Source organism: Rhinatrema bivittatum, chromosome 4 (genome assembly GCF_901001135.1).
Source record: "Rhinatrema bivittatum chromosome 4, aRhiBiv1.1, whole genome shotgun sequence".
Classification (NCBI taxonomy): domain Eukaryota; kingdom Metazoa; phylum Chordata; class Amphibia; order Gymnophiona; family Rhinatrematidae; genus Rhinatrema; species Rhinatrema bivittatum.
The window spans coordinates 238,362,280-238,377,819 of NC_042618.1; the positions used below are offsets into that span (position 1 = coordinate 238,362,280).

The 15,540-nt window shown below is 43.3% G+C and overlaps 1 protein-coding gene across 1 annotated transcript in view; it reads right to left on the bottom strand.

The window, feature by feature from the left end:
- IQSEC3 (IQ motif and Sec7 domain 3) overlaps positions 1-15,540 on the bottom strand; it is a 540,197-nt gene that overhangs the window by 84,359 nt on the left and 440,298 nt on the right. The window contains exon 10 of the mRNA XM_029597483.1: positions 10,575-10,741. Within this exon, the coding sequence (XP_029453343.1) occupies positions 10,575-10,741 (167 nt within the window). The remainder of the gene's footprint in view (positions 1-10,574; positions 10,742-15,540) is intronic.

Sequence of the window (15,540 nt, forward strand, 5' to 3'; positions counted from 1 at the left end):
CTGCGTGCGCATGTTATAAAATCGGGCGTACATTTGTGCGCACCGAGTTGCAAGCACAAATGTACGCCCGTGCGTAGGTATTAAAATCCGTCCCAAAGCCTGGTATTCTCTAGAACCAATTATAAAAGCCTAAAATAAATCAATCCGGGTCAAAATCAAGTCTGTTACACTCGCAGATTTCAAGAGAAGTATAAAACCTAGTTACAGAAAAAGCAAAAGGGGAAAGGAACACCTTGTTCTGATATTTGTACCTAGGGCCACTGAAATTATTTAAGTGTCTCTCAAAAGACAATAAGTTCACTGCAAAGAGAAAATAAAAACAAGGCAGCACACAATATCAGCAGTCTTAATCCAAGCTTAATTTAGAAATCAATTGAATCTTATTAATGAAGAGATAATTTGATTGACTTTTTAGGATGCTGGTTTAGGAGCTACCTTTACATGTCAATAGGTGAAGCAAAGGGAGTTAATGAAGTGTTCATTGTGCTTCCTCCCTTTTAGAGCCCTGAATATCTTTTTTTAGACTGTGACAAATATTTTCTTTGGGTTTTAGTTTTTGTCATGTTGCAGATATCCACCTTTACAATAGTTATTACTCTTGGCTGTTTTTTGTTTTGTTTTCCCATTATTTGCCTTAGAAAAGCCAGAAATGATTTCAGGTGAACCAAGCCTTGATGGGATAATGCAAAACTGAGACTGCAGATGTAGAAAAATACAAGCAGCACAGTAGATCAGATTCGTGACTTTACCAATGGGATTTTAAGATGTGCCTTCCACCCACACGATGGAAAATGCTTCCTAATGTGCATAGAGCACAGTGCACCTTCCCTGTAATTGCTTGGTGCACTTGTAGGAAATGGAATCCTCAAGCTACAGATGTGAATTTTAGAAAGATTTCAAAGGATGAGTCATTTCAATTATACATGTTTCTGGAGGGTTCAATATTAATTTGTATTTTAATTGCAAACAGCAGTATTGCAAAGCCAAACAAGGTTACAGATACAGAACTCTGTACACAAGTACAGCAAACTGGGAGCTGAAAGGAAGAGAACGTATGCAAACCCTGTTGTCTTGAGTCTGAGAAGACTCAACTGCACAGACTAGGAAATGCCACCCTTTGAACAATATGTGAAATTGCCTTTAAGGATCACTGATGAGAACTTTTTGAACTTCACTCATTTAAAAGGGTCCTCCAGAGAAAGAAAATGTGTAAAAAATAGACTTTAGGGAAGGGCTTGCCATATCTAATCAGAGATCCCAGTCAATATCCAAGGGCTGAATGCCTGTCTCCCAGCTCCCCCAGCTTTCCTCTGTGGCAGGCTCCTTTCATTCTCATGCTGCAGCTTCAGGGCTTAAGTGGCTTAACAGACCTCAAGCCTTCCCACACTAAATGGCTACCCTCTCTCTCAAAAGCCCACTCAGACTCTTCTCTCTTGGGCCCTGCCTGGATTTTCCCTGATCACCAATGTAAGTAAAAATGTTTGTTTTACTTATTCACAGACAGAGGGGGAGAAAAGCGAACATAAGTGAGCATGACTAAATGTATGAGCCAGTGAGGGTGTGTATCTCAGCATGTGTGAGCATTAGAGTGCAAGTGTGTTAGTGAGCATGTGCGCAAGGGAGAGAATGACAGCATGCGTTAATGTGCATAAGTCTGAGCATGTGTATGAGCGTGACTGGGCAGATGAGTCAGAGTTTGTGTGTCAGTGAACATGTGTGAGTGTGACAGTGCAAGTGTGTCAATGAGCATGTGGGTGAGGGACAGTGAATGAGTCAGCATGTATCTGAAAGCATGTATAAGGCCATGAGTGAGAGCATGTGTGTCAGTAAGCATATGTCAAACCCACTGATACCCTCCTCAACATCCTCAGGAGTATTGGAATCACTGGCAATGCACTGGCCTGGATACAATCATATCTCCAGAACCGATTTTATACTGTCTTAGTGGATAACAATGAATCTGACCCGATCAGTCTCCCTCAAGGTGTACCCCAAGGTTCTTCCCTCTCCTCCACCCTTTTTAATATCTACATGTTACCCCTTACCACCCTCCTCACCAACCTCCACATCAAGCACTTCATTTATGCTGACGATGTGCAAATCATATTCCCCTTCTCTGACTCCCTCCAGACTGCTCTACGAAATTGGGAATCCTGTCTCTCCTCAATTAACAAACTACTCACCGATATGCACCTCGCACTAAATCCCAACAAAACTGAACTAGTAATCATCTCCAATAAGCAACCGTTCCCTGCCATCCCCCCCACATACTCATCCACGATTTTCCCCACGCACATTCGCAGTTTAGGTGTCCTTATTGATAGTCATCTTACTTTTAAACCATTCATCAAATCTATCTTGAAGGAATGCTACTTTAAACTGCAAACGATCAAAAAACTTAGACCCCTTCTACACTTCTCGGATTTTCGTACTTGCTCCAGTCTATTATATTATCAAAAATAGACTACTGTAATGCACTCCTCCTTGGCATCCCCACATCACACATCAAGCCGTTACAGCTGCTACAAAACGCCGCCGCCCGGATACTGTCAAATTCTAAAAAAAGAGACCATATTACTCCCACCCTCATCCAATTACACTGGCTCCCAATTCGCTCAAGAATACTTTATAAAGTACTCTCCCTCATACACAAAAGTCTGCTACACTCCAATCTCAATTGGATCAACCCCCCCCTCCTCCCACGTACCTCCAACAGACCCACCCGCCCTGCCCTGCAAGGAACCTTACGCACACAACCCATCAAATCTCTTAAACTATCCTCCACCATAAGCAGAGCCTTCTCCCTTGCCGGACCCACAATATGGAACTCATTGCCCTATGACATACGCATGGAGTCCTACACCCCCAAGTTAAAAAAAAAATTGAAAACCTGGCTTTTCCAGCAAGCCTATCCCCTGACACCATCCAATTCATAATTATTCAGCAACCTACGATTAAGTATGCTCCACGACTTCGACCAAGAATGCCCACGACCACCGATTTATGCCTTGACGTATTTGATGACGACTGATGCTTTGTATATAGTTTTATGTATGTTATATTTATAGTTTCTCCCTATTTATTGACCTATTAATTTGCATTGCCTCCTCCCCCGGTTATTTGTATTGTTATCTGTTATTTGTAAGGGCGCTGCCCATAAGTTTTTTGTTCTTTGTGAACCGATACGATGTGCGAACGGCTATCGGTATATAAGAGACGTTAAATAAATAAAATAAATAAAAATAATACACACATTGTTTTAAGTGATGTTTTTACCTCAGAAGACTATACTTTGAATTCCAGGTAAAATGTTATTAGAAATGCATAAATTGTAATTGTGTTTGGGGAGGGCAAGGCTGGGGGGAGAGAGGAATGCAAGGCTCTAAGATTCGCCATTTGTTCCTAATACTTTTGTACTGGGCCCTGGCTTTGCTGGCTCCATACAGGAAAGCAAGGTTCCAACTGGAGCTGTGCTGCTGTAATCACTGACTCTCCCCAGTTTCAGCCAGGGCTTAATTTTCTTTTTTTTTTTAAATCCAGGGAACAGCATGGATCACTTCTGGTTCCCCCCTCCCATTCCCTGGAGTAGTTATGCAGAGTAGTAGCCTGGGGAATCATAAAAGCAGCAGGCTGTGAAGTGCAGTCAATGGGAATATGCTCGTGGGGTGGGGGGCAGCGGAGAAGTCTAGGAAGGGGGTGAGTCAGGAGGAAGTGCATGAGCGGTGCTAGTGAGGTTTAATGTGAGGTGACTGGGCTGAGCTCTGAGAGTGGCAGCTGGCTGTGGAACCTGTGAGTCTCCTGAAGAGTAGGCATGTTGAGAAGGGAGAGGCTGCTGCAGACTGGGAAGGGCTGGCAGCAAGCAAGAGCTTTACATAGTGATGTGGCAATGATGGGGCAGGGGGTAGGGTGGGGCATTCACTTACAGGCCGATTCAGTAAAAACGCGGGAGAGCGGACGAACACCCGCTCTCCTGGCGCGCGCACCGGCCACTCGCCGGTGCACACGATACAGTATTCAAATTAGGTGGTGCGGTAGAAACGGGCAAAAGGAGGCGCTAGGGACAGTAGCGCGTCCATAGCGTCTCCTTTTAGCCCGGAGCGGCAGCTGTCAGTGGGTTTGACAGCCGACGCTCAATTTTGCCGGCGTTGGTTCTCAAGCCCGCTGACAGCCACGGGCTCGGAAACCGGACGCCGGCAAAATTGAGCGTCCGGTTTTCGGTCCGACAGCCGCCGGCCCATTAAAAAAAATGTTTCTTTTTTTTTTTTACTTTTTTTTACCCTTCAGGACCTCGGACTTAATATCGCTATGATATTAAGTCGGTGGGTGCACAGAAAAGCAGTTTTTACTGCTTTTCTATGCACTTTCCCGGTGCCGGCAGAAACTAGCGACTACCTTTGGGTAGGCGCTAATTTCTTAAAGTAAAATGTGCGGCTTGGCTGCACATTTTACTTTCTGTATCGCAGAGAATACCTAATAGGGCCCTCAACATGCATTTGCATGTTGAGGGCGTTATTAGGTGCCGCGGGTTGGACGCGCGTTTTCCACCCCTTACTGAATAAGTGGTAAGGGAAAACCGATACAGTAAGTGGTAAGTGGTAAGGGAAAACCGATACAGTACAGTGCGCTCCGATGGAGCGCACTGTACTGTATCGGCCTGTTAGTGAGCACATGAGGAGCAGTACCACAACAGCAGAGTGTAGATTTGTCTGAGAGAGAGACTGTGTGAGTGTATGTGTGTCTCTCTGACACAAAGATGCACACTCTCTTTCTTGCTGTCAGTGTGTGGGTGTAACCTTGTGTCTGAGAGCAAGAGTGTGTGTGTGTCTTTGTGACAGACACCCACACACTGACAGTATGTGTGTGTCAGTGTGTATGTGCCAAAAAAGTTTGTGTGTGTGTGTGTGTGTGTGTGTGTGTGTGCCTGACACTACTTGGCAGTGTGGTTCATTACTTGGCAATTGGCTCAAGAGCTGATTGATTGACAAGAGACTTTAACACTGTACTAGGATATCTATCTATATATAAGAGATGTAACCAAACTTGTGGAAGGACCCAACCAAGTGAATGGATGGAAGGGGGACTACAGCTCTGTTTGCTCATCCCTGTTCAAGGATGACCTCTACCTCTTATTTAGGAAAGAAATTTAAAATTTTATTTTGGAGATTTTTTGGCTCAGTTCTGCCAAGCTCCAGGTCACATGATGTCTTTCTAATGGGTCAGCTGTTGAAGTATGCGCTGCAAGGAAAGTATATAAGGGATAAAGTTACCCTGTGGGCCAGTTTTGAAAAAAATACCCTGGGCTGATATTTTCCTGCAATCTGGCCCTGTACATGAACTCCCTCTATATGCAAAACTGGAGAAGAGAAAAGTCTTGTGGTGCAGGTAATTGGCTCTGTTAGTTACCTTGGCTGGCACATTTGGCTGCCAGAGCTCCTTCACTGCTGCTGCTGCTGCTCCCAACACTCAAAGGGGCCAATGCAATAAGACGTGCGGTAAAAAGGGCGCTTGTATTGAGACAAATGGGCATTTATATGAATTTATGTCTCCATTCAAATAAAGCTTACACTTGGACTATTTTGGCGCCTAATCTGCATTATTGTCCAACAGTGGCCAATCCAGGACATAAGAACCTGGCAAGTACCCAAAAACTAAGTCTATTCCATGTTACTATTGCTAGTAATAGCAGTGGCTATTTTCTATGTCAACTTAATTAATAGCAGGTAATGGACGTCTCCTCCAAGAACTTATCCAATCCTTTTTTAAACACAGCTACACTAACTGCACGAACCACATCCCCTGGCAACAAATTCCAGAGCTTAACTGTGCATTGATTGAAAAAGAACTTTCTCTGATTAGTTTTAAATGTGCCACATGCTAACTTCATGGAGGGCCCCCTAGTCTTTCTATTATCCGAAAGAGTAAATAACTGATTCACATCTACCCGTTCTAGACCTCTCATGATTTTAAAGACCTCTATCATATCCCCCCCCCCCTCCCCCTCAGCCGTCTCTTCTCCAGGCTGAAAAGTCCTAACCTCTTTAGTCTTTCCTCACAGGGGAGCTGTTCCATCCCCTTTATCATTTTGGTTGCCCTTCTCTGTACATTCTTCCTGTCTCACTCAGCCTAGGGAAAATACAGAGGCAGGAAAGCCTCAAAGGAGGCTCAGGAAGGGGAGGATGAGGAGGTGCTGTCTGCAAAGTATGTGCAAAACATAGTAGGGCCCACTTATCCGTGCCCTGTATGCTGCCCATTAATTACCACACTCTGAGGCTCATCCTAATGCTAGGAAGAGAAGACACGTGTGAACCGGATTTCAGAAGATTGCCTCCTTGCCCTCCTGAGCTTATGCTATATCAGGACTATGAACTGGGACAGGAAGCCAAATTAGTTTTTCCCCTCATTTGTGGTGTTTCAGATTTGTTTTGCTTAGTCTGGGCTCTCTAATTGCCCCTAGCACCAGGGAATTAAATCAAGGATTTTGATAAAAAGGTTGAGCAGCATTCAGTCTGATACTTGTCCTGGTTGGAAAAAAAAAACTGTAGCTAAAAGAGTTCTTTTACATCTTTGAGCTGCTGTCTACAGAACCCACCATCAAAAGGTTAACAGGCAAAAGAAGCAAGCTGAAAGAAAGGGGGAATTTGTAGGGAGAAAGTAACAAGGAGTCAGCTGACCCCAGGAGCCAATGGGAGCTGTAGAACTCCTGCACGAATGAATAATGACAAGAGAAAAGCAGCACGGGCTTGGTTTTTGAATCTCCCAGGCGGCTAAGAAAAGAGGGAGAACATGCCACGCTGTGAGATAGAGAGAGAGAGAGAGACTTTCCTGTCTTGGTAGGGTTGAAGGAGCTGTTTACCCACTGTTCCAAGAATCCAAAGATCTGAGGGGTGTATTTGCCTCTTCCCCACCTTGTATGGAGAGAGTACCTGACTGTTGCACCCGGCCCCCATAAGAGAGAACAATATCTAGTGAATGATATTTCTCTGGAGGGGGTGCCAGTTAGAAGATAGTCTTGGACCCTGCCCTGCCTGTTTGAGTGGAGGGACAGCTTTGTCAGTGTTTGTCAACATTTTCTGACTTACCTGAATTACTAAAATGGGGTAGCGCTGCCCCAGAGATCTACACTGAAGAGCTGGGTTCAGGTTGGGAATTTCTACCCAGGGGACTCAAAGCTGAAGAATAGTGAGCTGGTAGGACTGTATATAAAAGACAAGAAAATAAAGCCCCAGTTTGCCACTGTGAAATTCCAGCATGGGCCCCAACGCTGAAGGTTATATGTACATTTACTGATACCAGACAATATTTATGCTATATTTTGATCAACTACGTAATCGACTAGTTGCTATAATAATTGCTGTGCAAAGTGTACTTCCCTAAGATGGGGTTACCCTGTTTTCTGTTCCTGTTACTTGTGGGTTTCATAACACCAATGTTTCTTATTACTGTATTATATTTGCTTTTAGGAAAAGTTAAAACTCTTACTCATGTTGTCAATGTATTTAGATCTGCTGAACTGAGGGGGAAATATTACTGCTCAGAGAATCTGTATCGAGAGATATGAGTCTGGTACTGGGGGGGGATTCTGGGACACTGTCTCATCTCCTTCCAGCTGAGTGGAGGAGAGGGGGTAAATGACTGAAAGGTGAATGAGAGGGAAGGGGAGGGAGGAGGTAGAAAAGAGAGTTAAACATAGAAACATGACGGCAGAAAAAGACCATATGGTCCTTCTACTCTACCCATCCATCCAATGAATTTAGCATTGTAACTCCCATCACCTCCTTAGAGATCCACCTGTATTCACCCCATGTTTTCTTAAATTCAGATACTGTTTTGATCTCCACCACCTTCAGTGAGTGTCTATGCCACGTATCCACCACCCTCTCTGTAAAGAAATATTTCCTAAGATTATTCCTGCATCTACCTCCTTTTAACCTCATTCTAGAGCCTCCTTTCCATTGAAAAAGGCTCAGCTCCTATGCATGGAAACCTTTAAGATATTTGAATGTCTCTATTATATCTCCCCTCTGAATGTGTGTGTATTTGAGTGAGAGAGAGAGAGAGGAGAAAGTTTGTGTGTCCCCCACCTCCTCTCTACTAATCAACTACAATCTCAGTGTGACTGGAAATCAAAAGTTCATAGGTATGGAGAGGGGTAAATTTTTATCCTTATTAGTTTTTATTATTGGGTGTATGATATGTCTGCTGTTTTGAAATATTTAATTGACTTTTAGGAAATGTTTTTAATTTGTTTATCCTTATTCTTCTTAATTATTGTGGGGCGGATTTTCAAAGGATTACGCTTGTAATATACGCGCGTAACCCCGAAAACCCACTCCTGCGCGCGCCGAGCCTATTTTGCATAGGCCCGGCGATGGGCGCAAGCCCTGGGATGCGCGTATGTCCCAGGGCTTGAAAAAATGGGTGGGGAGTAGGCGGGCTGGGGGCAGGGCAGGACCGAGGCCTCCGGCACAGCGGTCGTGCCGGGGGCTCGAGAGCTGGCATTCAGCCGGCGTGTGCAACCTACACCTGCCTAGAGGCAGGCGCAACTTCGTCAACAAAGGTTATGGGGGGGATTTAGATAGGGCTAGCGGGCGGGTTAGGTAGGGGAAGGGAGGGGAAGGTGGGGCGGGTGGAAAGAAAGTTCCCTCCAAGGCTGCTCCGATTTTGGAGCGGCCTCGGAGAGAACAGGGAAAGCCATTGGGGCTCCCCTAGGGCTCGGAGCGTGCATGGTGCACAAGTGTGCGCACACATGTTATAAAATCGGGCGTAGATTTGTGCGCGCCGGGTTGCGTGCACAAATCTATGCCCTCGCGTAGGTTTAAAAATCTGGCCCTGTATGTTCAACTGTTTTGAAATATTTTTATTAGCATGTTTTATTATCATGATTGATTTTATATTTCTTTATTTTGTTTTATAAGGAATGGTGATATTTCTGTTTTTGCATTATTGCATGCATATGATTCTGGCTTGTAGTGGTTTCCAGTTTAGTTTTCTGTCTGCACCTTTCTATTTATATTTTATGGACTTTTATTCTTATATGGTGAGGGTCTGTCTGTGTTCTGCATTTACGACCGAGGTGAGATAGTCTGCAAACTGTAAAAATGCCTTATACCTCTTGGGTTAAAAGTTTTGCTGATTTTTGGTAGAAGCTGGGATCCATGTCTGAAGGAACTCCTCGCATGCTAAAAATGATGATGCTTAAGCCTGCTGGATGCTGAAATACTGCAGCAAGTGCTGGTGGTTTGATTTTTGTGTCAAGGAGCTCCAAGATGCCCCTCCCCGGCCCTCGTTGCAGTCAATAACTTGTAACATGGCCCCTGTTACCTCTGCTTGTTGTTGTGTTGGGTTTGGTTATGTTGTTAGAGCTCGGGGGGGAGGGGGTGGGTAGCCCGAGCCGATTAGGGGTTATGTCTGGTTAACGGGTTGACTGACTTGTCGGTGGTCATGTCAGGGATTCCTAGCAGAAGAACTGGGTGCAGTTGCTACTGGTACGATTCCTTGCTGGGGTGGTGGCGGGGGTCGTGGGTATGCTCATGATTGATGTTATTAACATACAGACGGTGTTGCCTGTTGGTGCCCATCTTGCTGGTCGGTGGCGGATGGGCGATGGGGGTTGATTGTTATGTACATTTGGTTCGGGCTCCTGGTTGTGAATTGTAAATAAAGCCGTGGCCTGTTTTGACCCCACTCATTTGTTTGTGTATTTATTCTGTTGTTTGTGAAGGGACGGGCATGGGGGAAGTGTTAGTCCTGGCTACCCATATTAATGCCTTGTGGTCTCTCAAAAAAAAAAACCCTGTACATCCTGCTATGTGAGTACCCACATCTTTTTTTTTTTGTTTTGTTTTTAGAAAGAAAGCACTAGTTAGTTATTACCATCATTTTTGAAAGTTGATTTTTAGAGAAAAACGTAATTCTTGTCTCCTGTTTTTCCCAGTAACTAATTCCTTCTACATCTGCCTGAAGTCCTACAGCATATGATATTTTGGTGAGGTCAGCCAGTCTGCAATTTTAGGAAAAGAGCTGAAGAGAGAAACTGAGAGCTAAAGAAAGAAGCTGTTTGGTTAGAACACAAGATTTTTATTGCTTAGGCAGCTGCTACCTTTAATAATTTGGTTTTCTAACCAGGATGGCTTTTTTTTTTAACAGCTGCCACCTTCTTCTGTCTCCCTTGGTTGCTGAACTGTAGGTGTGTGAAATTAAATTATTTTCAAACAAAATGAGCGAAAGATTTTTCTCTTTTTACCTTTAAAATGGTCATTTAAAAATTCTGACAATAGCAGAAGTTGGCTTTTAGAAATATTAAATATTAATCTACAGCCTGGAATTCAAAATAAACCAAAGGGGATTTTTTTTTTCCTGTTGGGAAATATCACAATTTCACATTGTACCCGTGAGAAAATGCAGAGCACATTGAACTAACAGATCAGTCTTACTGGACGAAGGCCTGCTAGGGACCTTCAATGAATCTGATAGAGCCCCTTCTTGTGGGCAGTGGTAACAGTGCTTTAAAATTAAGTGAGCCACTCTCGAAATAAGGAACACTCAGGAAATGTGAAGACACCCCCCCCACTGACCTCTCAAGTTCCGGATGAAGTCTTCCACCATCATCTTTCGGTCAGGTTTGATGTTGGGACTGTACATGTCCGTATTGAGCAGGATGATGGCAAAAGCCAAGATGAAGATGGTGTCAGGGTTATGGAATTGTTGAACCACTTCTGGGTTACACATGCAGTACCGCTGGCTGAAGAATAGTGGGATTTAGAAAACAAGAAAAGAAAAAAAAAAGAATTGTTACTATGGAAATGCCGTTGTCTTGTCCTGAATCTTCTGATCACAAAGAGAAGAAAACCACAGTACTTATCTACTCCAGACCTGAGCAGTGTCAGCTGAATGCACCATCAATATTTTTCAAATGATAAAAATATCACAATGCTCTGTAATAATCCAATTCAGATAAGATGGTGAGTAACATATTTATAGGGCAAAACTGAATGGCTCATGTCTGAAAACCTCATATTGTAATTTTTGAAATGTATGTGTAATGGGGCCCTTGGTCCCTTCACTAGCTCTTTGCTCTTCCCAAAGGAGGACATATTGAGAATGTCAGAGCCGTGTCTTGGACTAACCTATTTGCTATGGTATCCACCTCTAAGAGTGGCCAGTGTGGTGCAGTCCTCAGCTGGGTTAGGGCAGCTGAGGATTTTTTATTTGGAAGGGTTAGGAAACTGAAACAAAGCAAACCTCTGTCTCTGAGAAGGGAGAGGATCAGTGTCTCAGTTCTCTATAGTAGTACGGAGTTCGGGAAAGAGAAAATCCTGCCTGCATCCCCCGTTTGCTCCATAGTCTTTGGTAGGAAAAGAAGGCCACACAGATAGTTCCATCTGGTGGTGCTTCTGAGACCTTTCTAAAATTAACTGTTCTTGGTGTTTTCACCAGTGGGGTGGAAAGCTAGCAATCCCATTTTGAGGGAGTAAATCTCTCGCCTTGGGTCTGTCTTCCTATGGGGCGTAGACGTAGGCGTTTCAGGAGACGGTCTAGACGTGGGAGAAGGAATGAGCCACTCATTTAGTGCTCTATTTCCAGAGATTCAGGAGTCCACTGGAGCCCAAGAAGAGGAGAGGAAAAAAAAAGTAAAAGAAACATTCAAGCATTGGAATAATCAGATACAACAAGGGCCCTTGGGAGGCAGGGAACTCAATGACTGCCTTTAAAAGAATGAGGGGAACCCAGGAAGACAACTCAGCAAAGTTCAGTGATCTCCCTATGCAATTCTGTACCTGTGGTGGGATTTGCAAACAAAGACTGTACAAACTGCTATTTTTTCCAGTGTCATATATTTTTGGAACGCCATACCTTTGTCAAATGTCTCTTTTTGGTATTTCATCGGCAATATGCCTTGATCCCTGGAGTTTAAACCTCCTCCCCTTTTGAAAAATCAACAGCTGGGTTTGCAGGACTGAGTCAGGCCTAAACCCTGGTATTGAGTGTGCTCCCCAGTTAACCATTATACACAGAGCAGAGGGCTACATATGATACATGCCACAATATCTAATAGGTTATAGAGTACTTTGAAATGTTAAAAAGAGTGATCAGGTGCCACAGTGCCTTGCCAAAGCACAATTCACTCCCTACTGTCATAATACTGGCTGAACACAGTATGCATGTTATAGTAAATATACATGGAATTCATATTTCAAGGCTAGATCACAAATCTCCAATCTCCAAGTTTTTTTGTAAGCCAATATCCAATTAGAATCATAACTGTAGCGCTGAGCCTTGGAAAATGAAGAATAAAACAAAGAAAACATATATTACATAGTAACAAACATAATAGATGACAACAGATGGGGACCAATCAGCTCATCCAAGACTGTCCAGTTGTCTTCCTCCCTTGTTTTTTATCACTTTGGATAGTTGAGATTTTAAATTCCCATAAAAAAAAATCGCCACCAGCTCTCCAGCCCTGTTTTTTACCGAAAGCCTCTGTCTCTGTCCCAGGCTTGTTTAAATTCAGTTACAGTGCTGGCATCCACAACCTTTGCTTGTTTCTTGTAAGTCCTATGTTTAATCTAATACCCAGCCTCCTTCCCAGATCTTACCATCAATTTCTGTAATAATCACATAGCCACAAAAATTGTTAAGGCTGTTGTCTGAAACATCCAGCCACCCCACACTTATTGATGCTAGGATTATAACCATGGCTGCTCCTTGCAGGTTAACCCAGCCTTCTTCAAAGCCTAATGCAGCTGTATTTCAGATGTTAGGATTTTACCAACAAGCCAGATGATGTTGGATCACCTCTCTATGCCAAATGGCTTGTATCTTCCCCTCTGCAGCCTTTTAAAGTTCCAGATGACTGAGCAAACACACCCTGACTTGCATTTCTTCTTCCTGTTACCCCCTTACTACTGTCCTCTGTGCTGGACCCAAGCAAGCTTAAATTCTGCCACAGTTTTGGTTGCCACTCCTGCTGATAGGCGACTCCAGTCATCTACTACCCACTGAGTAAAATGTGTTTTCTCATCTTTCCTCTGAATCGTCCTCCCTGCAATTAGATGTCATGATCTATGGAAAATTTCACCTCTCCATACTTGATGGAAGCACTGTCAAGTATTTGAATGTTTCTATTATGCCCCATCCCTTCTTTCCTCCAGCAAGTACATTTTAAATCTCTTCAGCCTCTCTTTGCAGGGTTTCTATTGCAGACATTGTATGTTTTTAGTAGCCCTTTTCTGAACTGCTTCCATCCTTTTAATGTCCTTACAAATCAGGGGCGGATTGCCCTATCGGGGGATCAGGCATCCCCCAGTGGGCCGGTCGCTCTAGTCACGTGGTCTGCCAAGCGCGGCTGTGACAGAACCATGCTCGGCAGACCATGTGGTATCTCCTGGGCTGGCCTGGGCGGCGAATCCCCGGGCCGGTCGTCATCGGGAATCCGCCCCTGTTACAAATGTATAACTTCAGAACTGAATACAGAATTCAAGATGGGGTTCTTATTTCTACAAAGGCAATATTACCTGGTGATACATCTACTTTCGCAACCTAGTAAGCCATTAACTTTTCCAGTTGTTTTATTACATTGACTGGCTACCATGACGCCTTCTGAAATGATTACTCCTAGAGCTCTTTTTTTTTTTTTTTATAGTTTCCAGTTCTTCTAAATGATATGTAGCTAATTGATTTTGGTAATCCAAATGCTTTATCGCAGTATTTTTTCCATAGTTTTGCTTATAACAGAAGTCAGACTAATGGGTGTCTAGTGGCTTGCCTCCTCTTTATCCTTACTTTTCTGTAGCAGTATGATATCCATTCTCCTTTAGCCTCTCAGAGCCTTCCCCATTTTCAAGGACATTTTGAACAGAGTTGCAAGGGGCGCAATCCGAATATTCTTGAGCTTTTTTAGTGTCCTGGCAAGATACCCTTGAACACCTTTGAATCTATATGTCTACCCTCAAATCAAGTTACAATATAACAAATTATCTCTTAATATGTCTAAACCGAATTTCTTTCAATACAGAGATGCCATTCTATCATTCAGTAATCCTCTGTTATCATTGAAAACTGTTCTTTTCCTATTAATGAATGTATTAAAAGTTTGGATGTCTGGCTAGATTCCAATCTCTCATTTCTGCCTCATATTAAGTTTATCAGATCTAGATTCTACAAATTGCAAGTCATTTTTGGCTTAAAGCATATTTTGCATGATGTCGATTTCCATACTATTATATAAGCTTCAATTTTTCCATGAATTGATTATTGTAATTTACTTTATTTAGGCTTCCCAGATGTTTCTTTTCAACCTCTACAACTTCTTTTGAATGCTGCCACATGCTTCATGTCTAGTGTGAAACGCTATGAGCATTATTTCTCCCACTTTTATGAGTTTACATTGGCTCCCTATATATCAATGAGTGGATTATAAAATAGGAATGACTGTTTTTTAATTGATTAATTCTGGGACCTGCCCATGGCCCAATTCTCTTTTTAAATTGATTCAGCTGTCTCGTCTGCTAAGATCATCATAGAGAGGTTTAACGAGACATCCCTTCTGTCAAGTGTGCTTGCTTTGACCAGAGAATGTGCTTTTTCTGTTGCAGCTCCTGTTTTATGGAACTGCAGCTGAGTGATTGTTTAAAGACATTCAGTGGTCTCTTCAAGATATTTCTTTTTGGACAGGCTTATCAATGAGAACAATGGGGCCGATGCAATAAAGGGGCGTAGAGAGCGGGCGCTGAACAGTCAGCGCCCGCTCTCTTAACGCGCGCATGGTGCCCCAAAGGGGGGGGGGGGGCACCATGCAATATTTAAATTAGGGGGTCGCACTAGGAAGGAGGCGCTAGGGTCGCTTGCACTTAGCGCCCCCTTCCTAGCGTGACCCACCGCAGCTGCCTGTCTGCCAGTAATGCAAACATTCCCCGAATTTATCGGTGGCCATTTTCATTACTGGCAGACGGCCGGTTATGAAAACCGACGCCGAATTTACCGGCGTCGGTCTTCATAACTCGGCAGTCTGCCGATTTTTTTTATTTTATTTTTAAAAAGTTCAGAAAAGCAGTTTTTCTGCTTTTCTGTACTTCTTTTCAATGCGCTCAGCTATTAACGCCTGCTCCAGGCAGGCATTAATATCTGAGCGATAAATGTGCATTTGAGACGCACATTTATCTTTTTGCATTGGGAGTGAATGAGTAATAGGCTCATTCACATGCATTTGCATGTGATGAGCGCTATCTCATTCACTCCGCATTAGACGCACGTTAAATAAGCGCTAATCCCCTTATTGCATTAGGGGATTGATTAGTGCCTATTTTACCAGCGTCTAACTGCTCATTAAGAGTGCGCTTGGCATATTGCATCAGCCCCAATGCTTGCTATAACAAGTTAGAGTCCATCCTTCCAGATATTGTTGAATTCAAGTGATTTAACAATTTTTGTTTGTAATTTGAAATTGTCCTATTGTCATTTGATTAAACTTAAGGAGCTTGCTTAATTCTATGTTATACTTTATTTTTGTTTTGTGAAACATTTTGGATTTGAATGTTT